General features: G+C 44.6%; 1 protein-coding gene across 4 annotated transcripts in view; it reads right to left on the bottom strand.

Moving 5' to 3' along the window:
* The window catches only part of Galk2 (galactokinase 2), a 130726-nt gene that overhangs the window by 47473 nt on the left and 73907 nt on the right, over positions 1–9346 (bottom strand). For all 4 annotated transcript variants that reach the window (XM_026787752.1, XM_026787751.1, XM_005364408.3 and 1 more), the window contains 2 exons: positions 6980–7078; positions 5440–5592 (listed from right to left, as the gene is read on the bottom strand). In XM_026787752.1, the coding sequence (XP_026643553.1) occupies positions 5440–5592; positions 6980–7078 (252 nt within the window). The remainder of the gene's footprint in view (positions 1–5439; positions 5593–6979; positions 7079–9346) is intronic.

Genomic DNA, 9346 nt, shown 5'->3' with positions numbered 1-9346 from the left:
CCCGGCTAAATAATCCAATTTTAAAAAATGGGTACAGACCTAAATAGAGAACTTTTAACAGACAAATCTCAAATGATTGAAAGACTTCTTAGCCATCAGAGAAATGCAAATCAAAACAACTCTGAGATTCCATCTTAACACCCGTCAGAATGGCCAAGAACAAAAACACTGATGGCAGCTTATGCTGGAAAGGATGTTGGGTAAGGAGAACACTCATCCATTGCTGGTGGGATGTACAGCCACTTTGGAAGTTAGTATGGCGATTTCTCAGAAAATTAGGAAACAATCTACTTCAAGACACAGAAATACCTCTGTTGGGTATATACCCAAAGGATGTTGGATTATACTACAAGAACATGTGCTCAACCCTGTTCATAGCAGCATTATTTGTAATATTCAGAGCCTGGAAACAACCTAGATGCCCCTCAACTGAAAAATGGATAAAGATAACATGGTACATTTATACAATGGAGTACTATACAGCAGTAAGAAATAATGACATCTTGAAATTTGCAGGCAAATGGATGGATCTAAAAAAACATATTGAGTGAGGTAATCCAGACCCAGAAAGACAAATATAATATGCATTTATTCATCAGTGGCTTCTAGAAATAAAGCAAAGAAAAACCAGCCTACAGTCCACAATCCCAAACAACCTAGACAACCAAGAGACCCTAAGAGAGACATACATGGATTTATATAGGAAGGAGAAAAAGACAAAATCTCCTGAATAAATTGGGAGCACAGGAGTCAAGGGAGAGAGCAGAAAGGGAAGGGGGAGGAAGGGAACGGAACGTAGAAAAATGTATAGCTCATTAAAAAAAAGATGTGGAGTTTAAAAAAAAGAGAATACTTCTTTTTGTAGTAGAAGCAATAGAGACCCAGGATTAGTCAAATTGCAGAGAATAAGAGACTATAAAATTCTCAGCACAAATGGGACATCATATCCTATTCCTCCCAATACTCACGGAGAAAGAAGGGTGGAAAGATTCTAAGAGCCAGAAGCAGTGCGAGGCTAAAGGAAACTGTTTCCATACACAGCAGGGTGATTGAGCAGATGAACTCGCAGCAGTTGTGACAGCAAACAAAACCTGCGCAAGCTCCAGTCAGACGAAATCTCAGCATGAAGCGGGGAGGTGGATGTGATGTCCCAGCCCTAGCCAAGAACTATGGGCAACTGATAGCTGATAGGAAATGAAGAGTCAGTTTCCTTTAAGTCAGATTTAAGGGCATGGATCCTGGAAGTTCAACCACGCTCCCCAGTGCATGGCCACACATCCAAGAATAATTGGACTTGTTCGTTTAGATGGTGGGTTTTGGATGTGAAGTTCTTTTGTTGTTGTTTCATTTGGTTCACTTTGGTTTGTTTTTTGAGGCAGGGGCTTACAATGTCACAATGGCTGGCCTGGAACTTACTATGTAGACCAGGCTGTCCCTCTGTTTCCCTAATGCTAGGATTAAAGGTATATACCTCCACACCCATCATGAACTCCATGGCTTATTTTAAAAATAAAAAAGGTGGGTGGCCGGAGAGATGGCTCAGAGTTTAAGAGCACAGGCTTTTCTTCCAGAGGCCCTAAGTTCAATTGCCAGCAACGACTTGGTGGCTCACAACCATCTCTAATGAGATCTGGTGCCCTCTTCTGGCCTGCAGGCATACATGCAGGCAGAACACAAATAATTTTTTTTTTTTATTTTTTGGGTTTTTGGGGGGGGATGTTTGTTTTTGTTTTCTGAGACAGGGTTTCTCTATGTTTCTTTGAAGCCTGTTCTGGAACTAGCTCTTGTAGACTAGGCTGGCCTCAAACTCACAGAGATCCGCCTGCCTATGCCTCCCAAGTGCTGGGATTAAAGGCGTGTGCCACAACCACCAGGCAATAAAGAAACCTTTTAAAATTTTTAAAAATCAAAATTAAAAACGGAAAGGGGGAGCACAAATATGGCTGGTTAAGGGATAGGGTATACCTGAAAAGAGTAGGGGGAGCGTGGTTACTATCAAAATACATGGCATGAAAGTCTCAAAGTTAATTGAAAGAAAGGAAGCCTTTAACTGAATAAAGTCTAATTTATAAGCAAATTTGGTTTTTAAAATGTGTTTTATCTATATCATCTTGGAGCAATGTGTATCAAATTGTCAAATTCAGTTGTCAATTTCAATGACAAAGTACGTTTGTTTAAACACATATGGAGCTATACAGTTCAATTCCGATCATATTTCAACTGGGTGGGATGGCACATGCTTGTAATCCCAACACTCAGGAGACCAAGGATAAAGGATGGTAAATTTGAGGCCATTCTAGACCAGTTCTAAGCCAGCCTAGGATATATAGCAAGTTCTTCAGAAAACACCCTCAAAAATAGGAGGTTCTGAATTTGATTAAAAGCTTTAGCTACCAAAGACATGCCCCCTCTTCTAGTCAGCTCTCTGAAGACATTACCCGAAGGGTCCAGAAGTTTCAATAAAGCTTCCAAGACACAGCTCCTTGGACCCTTCCGGTGTCTCTGGAAGACTGAGGTCACAGCATGAACCCATCACATGCATCTCACGTGTTTCAGGTCACTGTGGCTCTGGCAGAGGGGCTTGAATTCCGTGCTAAAACCCTGAGAATAGCGTTGTATATGTTTGGAGTCTCCTTGGGAAGACAACACTTACTCATCAACCTCACGATAAAAAAAACAAATGAGTAAGCCCTCAAGGATAACGCTGAAGTCCTCCACCTCCCAAAGAGGAAATGTGTCCCAGCAGAAAGTGGTCACTGAACAAGCACTACTTCTCCCACATGTGTGTGCCGATAAGATGCTATGACGCTTAGTATTAAAACATTTCTCTACGTAACTTTAACAATTATGTCAATGAGGAGATTCCAAATTTAAAGATCTAAATATTTATTTTAAAAAAAGTTCAACCCCCAAATTTTTCAGGAAGAAAAAAAAAACTTTCCTAAATCGTTGTAGCTGTACTCACCCAAGTTTATAGCCTTAGAAAGTGGAGTCAAACAGAAGGTTGGGATGTGAGTGGGGGGTGCATGAACCTATGCTACAGTGCTAAGCCGTTAGGGCTTAACAACAATGTAGTTCTCTACTACACACATCTAGTAGACCAGAGACCTTCAACTGGTCAAGGTGCAGGGAATAAGAGCCTTCCGAGCACTCGGCCCTACATGGGACGTCTGTATCACACCCTTCCTCCCACGGCTCAGGGATTACTTCAGAAAAGAGGGCAAAAAGCCTTAAGAGCCACAGGCAATGGCTGACTGCAAGTCAGCAGTGTTTTCTGAAAACAGGCATTTCTGTAACATGTCTGTTCGTTCATTCAGTTTTTCCTCAGAAATGAACTACCTCCATCTTGTTAACTTCTCCGTCCTTAATTGGTTGGCATGAGCCCAGGACGAAATCTCTCGAAGGAAGGGATGACTCTGGCCCAATTATTTCTCTCCACTTGGCGATATTTTACAAGTGTAGGGATCCCTCTACATACCTAACAAATGTAAGTGCTACAAACTGTAGAGGGATCTCTACTTAGCTTAGAAATAAGAAGTCTAGTGGCTTCTTTGAGGGTTACTTAGAAATATTTCAAAGGGGTCTAAGAAAAAAAACTATTCTGGTGGGAAGTCCCCAGAAATGAGAGTGGTAACTGTGCAGTAGTGATTGCAAGGGATGCTGGGAGATGCTGAGGTAAGATATGCCAGCCTTGGGCCTCACTGTGATGGAAGTGTGAGAGGAGGGCAATTAATACGTCATTGGAAAATGGGGCTGTTTCCCACTAGAGAATTTTCACTAACACGGCTCAGGAATCCCACACTGCCAGTCTTGGAATGTTGTAGCCTAGCACCATAGAACTTCAGCCTAAACCTTGGGCCAGGACTGAACCATGAGCAGCCAGTGCTTCCCTTATTTGCATGGCAGAAATTGCATGGGCAGCAGGTGAGGTACCCGGCCAACCTGGACTGCCCTCCTTCACACGGCACGAATGACAGGTCAGAACAGTGCACACAAAGAAACACACCCTAACTGAACAAATTCCTAAGTGGAGGAAGCGCAGCCCCACCCTCACCCCAGCCAAGAGTCCTATGCTGGGGTGGTACTGTAGCACTGCCTCAACCACTTCTTTCTTGCATTATATCCCAAAGCTATTTTTCCTGTGAGGATTAAGAGTGAATTCCTCCACTGCCTGACAGTTCCTTCCTGACTACTGGCAGCTCAACTCAGTTTGGTACAGGAAGGTTTTTCCACTCTCTGCTAAAGCAATGGGAAACTCTGAGGAAGTGGTAAACAGGGGGATGCTTGGTCAGGCTTAAATTTCTAAACTATCATCCCATTAAATACAGAATGAGGGGGAGGAAGACAAAGGGAGATTTGAGGAACAGGGCAGAAGAGAATGCCAAACTGACTGCCGGAAGAATGAAAGGCTTCCAGGGGTACGGGGGAGACTGAGCTCAGTGTGGACATGCTGACTGGAGAGGTCTAGAATCCTTTCAGATAGAGATTCTGACCAAGAATACACTTTGGGAACTGAAGTGAGACGGCCTGCACAGAAGATGCTCACAGGAACTCATCAACACAGAGACGGGGCTTGCAGAGTGAATGGGACAAGATCAACAGAAGAAGAGTGGAAGGAGGTACAGAGGAATCCTGACCCAGAGTCCAAACTCTGCTGTCCAGCCTGGTCCTTGCAAGTTCCTGGTCTCCATTCTGGGTACCTGTTATGGGTCACGTCTTTGTCATGCTTTAGCGTATCTCATTGCTCGCCACCTGATTACATGCTACCTGCTTCCTATTTGCATCTGAATTTTAACTCTACTCTCTCTGCTCTGATGTCCTGAACCCCTTGCTACGCCTGCTGCACACTGTCCAATGGTGACTTAATAAACACTTCCTTAATAAATTTAGGGCTTGACTGCCAAAGTTTCTACACATGCAACAGAGACCAGTCTTGCCTCCCTCCTGGTAGGTATTTCCCCAGCAGACGTATGAAGAAATCTTCCTCTGAGCTCACGGGTTATCATCACATCTGTATTTTGAGCTATTGACAATGTCCTAATGCAAAAATGAAGTGTCCTATGGGATGAGGGGAGGAGCAAGGCCTCCACGATCCCTGTTGGGAAAATAAGATCAGCTGTTGCCATTTCCCCAACTGTCTTTCTCCACCTCTGGAACAAACACACGAATTTGATCTTAACGAAATGTCTGCTTCTATCCCAGCTTGTGCATCACAAACAGCCGCTGTCCTCTGTTCCCCACAGTCACCCCAGAAGACGCAGCTGTGAACTTAGTTCAGGTTCTAAAGAGCGAGTCGAGAGCAGAAGATGTCTCTGTTGGTTTACCTGTTTGGAATCTGATTGCTCTGGACCCAAAGTGTGGGGGAAACTACACGCCAACAGAGGATAAGCAGGAGAGGACAGGCACACGGCAAGGTTTGCTAGTTTGCCACATTCATACCTTTGCAGCCAGCCGACACTCCATCACCCTGAGATTGAAATGGGAAGTGGCCGCTTTGTTCATTTCCACGCAGCTGTTGGCAATCACAAAGACTGCCCCACTGGGGAGTTTCACATCAGTTGCTCTCAGAGGACTAAACTCTATTAACTTGGCCTGTTGGAAGAAAAGTGACAGAGGAGACAATAATTGATTAGGATTCAGAAGAGCATTCAAGCTTTTGTGCATTTATTTTATCTTAAGAAAGTCTTCTACAGCATCATTTACTGATAGCCAGGCACTGCGCTAGGTGCTGGAGACACAACAGTGAACAGGGCAGGGGCTGCCGCTGCCCCCCAGGAGTGCACGGTTGCTTCAGAAGCCACGAGATTACGTTTCCACGTGAGTCACAGCGGTAGCACTGTGAAGCTCAGAGTCTCACCCTCTCTTAATGGAAGGACTGCTCAGACAACTTAGTGTAGTCTCTGAAAAGGGAAATGTAGACTGAGTCCTAGAGAACACTTGAAGACGTCAGAAAGAAGGAAGAGTTTCTGTCCTGTGGGGCAGAAACAGACACACCGGTGGGAATGGATATCAGCTCTAGGCGCTAGCCGAAGGTCACAGCTGGAGAGTGAGAGGCTAAGCTGGGGGCAGAAACTGGGGGTCAAGTGGTAATTGCGCTTTGCAAGTCCAGTGAAAGAGGGCTCTCTTCAGACCCTGCACCAACCTTACACCAACAGCAGAACTCCCGCTACCACATCTGTTTGCCAGTTCACAGCCAAAACACCTCAAGTATAATTTTAGTGTTAAAAAAAGACTTTTCTCCTACCTCATGTCTTTAACTTAGAAGAATCAACAAAAACATATTCTTAGTAGAAGGATCCAGGTGTTCTTGGAAAACAGCCAAACTTGAAGGAATCTCATGCAAAACTAAGACAGATCTTAAAAAGATGCCTGCTTCTATTTCGGTAATGGGCAGTTCACAGGCAAAAACCCAAACCTCTGCCTTGCCTGAAGGAGCTGATAGCCAAGAGGAAGTGGTATTTAACCGAAGAATTTATTCCTGGCCCACCATCAACATTCTTCCTCCCACCGCCAAAGCCCCAAAAATGTTGACAGAGAAAAATGACACCGAAGAGTAATTTACAAAAAGAGGGGCTGTGCATATATGTGGTAAGAGAACTAACATTTGGGTTTAAAGCCAACGTGAGATTATGAAACACCACAAGATGAAGTGATTTCATGCAAGGTCAGGAAAGGAGGTCCCAAGGAGAGAATTGAGAAATCTCATCTTAGTAATGAGATATGGGGAGAGGGGGGAATCTAGACACATGAGAAAAATAAGTTTCAAGGGTGATTCCGGATGCTTAAGGTAGAGGAACTCAATATGAAATAGTGTGCGTTCACTACTATCAGCCCTGACTCACGAAACAGCTGAGTAGTGTTCTCCAGTAGAGCCTGAAAGACCAGGCTTCCCATAACCATGCATGCTGCGGGCTGCAGGCCTTCCCTGCCAGAGATATTTTCCCAAGTCAAAATTTCCAAATGGCTCAATGCTACTTACAGTTCCTTCTTCTGCAAGAAATGATATGGACTGGTCCATGCCTCCTCCTTCAGTGCCTATGTAACGCTCACTCTTGGCACAGATTTCTGCAAGTTCCACCTGGAAAACCAAACAGTCATTCGTACTGTGATACACTTGTAGCCTAGTTTTCATGCCAGATATGTCAAATAGGTTTGAATTCCAGTTCCAACTCTGCTCAGTTACATAGCAACTGTGTAGAGCAATGTGTTCTGCACAGCAGCTCTAGGAAAACTTAGCAAGATCAAGCAACAGCTCCACAATGGGTCTAGAATGAGAACAGAACATACGTGCTGGTGTTCAGATCCCTAAAAGACTCTGCAGAGCAAGCAGCTCTCCTCATCTTTCTGTTGACAACCTTCTCTCCTCTGGCACTATTCCTTTGCCTTTGTCTGGAGACACAGTGACTATTCCAGTGTCTCCAAAGCCAAAGCAGGTCCAAGGTTTTCAAGCCGGAAGTAATGCTACCTCTTGACATGTCCATTAAGTGCAAGGATAGAACCTCTCACTCTAGGTACAATCATGATGAAGAAAGCTGGATGAAAGGGCATAGTCCTGACCCATACTAAAAATATTAAAGGACCACTAGTTGCTTCTTATTGATTAATATGCTAAATTCAAAATCTTCATCTTGCATCCAAAGTCTTCTAAAGTTGCAACCCAACTGAACATCAAACTGGATTGTCTATCATTCTTTTTAAGTAGAGGTGTCTTCTTGACCATCTCACGTATTTATACAACCTGGTGCCACTTCCTGCCTTCTATACAAATCCTATGGCCACTCAGTATCCAGGTCATTGACCGCATATATGAGCAAGCTGTCCACTCGGATTTTCTGTCAACATGGAGGCTTCCTGAAATACCATCCCCATTCTCCCAGACCCTGAAACTCTGATAGGGTCATCTAGTTACCCACATGGCTATTTCTGAGGTTGAATTTGGGGCTTTATTTCTCACACACTCTATTAGACGTTCAGAAGAATCATGGCAAACACTGGTATACAACAGTCTTCTCTTGCCCCTTGCCTGCCTGCATCTTCTCGACGTGGTGTACAGTTCTTCAGTGACTTAGCTCTCTGCTCCCCCTCTACCTGTTCTCCCAGTGTCCCCCACAAACCCTCAGTCCAGAAATGAGGAACAAACCCTGTTCTTCCTGACTGGCATTCACCTCTCCTCAGAACTCTTCCATCTCTGTTTCAACAACTCAGCACCCCCAAATTTATACAAGCCACAGAATTCCTCTCTGTTCTCCCTACTTCTAGTTTATTTTGAGCAATGCTTTACGTGGATTTTCTTGTCTCTCTCCAGCAGACTATGGGGGTCCATGTAGTACCCATTCCACTGTCCACTTAAGCAGGCCATCCTGGACAGGGTGCTTATCACTGGTCCTTAACTGTATCGTGTTTCCACTTCCTCTCTTTTCCCTAAAAAACTTAGTCTGTGAGAGAGAAGCTGTGGTGTTTCCCCAGTGTCATGGCCTTTCATGCTGCCAGGTGTGGGCTAACTCCATAAACTGCTGCTGCTTCCCTTCCTGAGAAGAGCTGCCCAGATGCCGTCGACAGCTTCTGCAAGTGTCATTCACGCCTCTCCTTGGTCATGCGGCTTCAATAAAGCTAGCTTTGCCTTGTGACATGAGGCAAACATGAGACTTTGGCATCAAAGGCGGTGCACATGACCTGATGGCACAACAGCCAGGGGCCTGTCCATAATAGACACATTAAAAATAAATTAGTGACCAAAAGGGCAAAACACTTGTACTTAAAATGCAAAGAAACGACGTGCCCAGACAAAGCACTGCACACGGCAATCTGTGAGTAAGCAAGAGTCTGGCTGCCAACCTAGCTGTGACCTTGGGGTAAAGCCAGCTTTCCCAGTGCAGCAATACCCACCATCACTGAGTGAAAGCTGTGTGCAGACTGTGAGTGAGGAATCAACCACACACCTTCACCAACCCCGTGGTACAGAGGAGGACAGTGAAAGTCAGTGACTCATGCTAGACTAGGAGAAGCCGGAATCTGAGGTTCATCCATCTGACCCTGAAGTCCAAGTTCACTTCACACTTGAATGGTTCCCCCCAAATAAGGCTAATGTAACCATTGTTCCACCTGCTATCAGGGGATGTGAAAAGACAAATGGGCGTCACCAAAATGTTGATATTCTCTGTTTTATGAGGAAAAATACTAGAGCAGTGAGAAGCATTAATTACTTGTTTATAAAGCTCTTAAAGTGGGTTGCCAAGATGGTCCCCAATAAAGGCACTTGTCACCAAGCCTGATGACTGAGTTTGATCCCTGGGGCCTACAGGGTAGAAGGAGAGAACTGACTCCTACAAGTTTTCTTCTCTCGCGC

This window comes from Microtus ochrogaster (genome assembly GCF_000317375.1).
Source record: "Microtus ochrogaster isolate Prairie Vole_2 chromosome 14 unlocalized genomic scaffold, MicOch1.0 chr14_random_1, whole genome shotgun sequence".
In the NCBI taxonomy this organism is placed as follows: domain Eukaryota; kingdom Metazoa; phylum Chordata; class Mammalia; order Rodentia; family Cricetidae; genus Microtus; species Microtus ochrogaster.
This window is presented reverse-complemented; position numbering and strand designations above follow the sequence as displayed.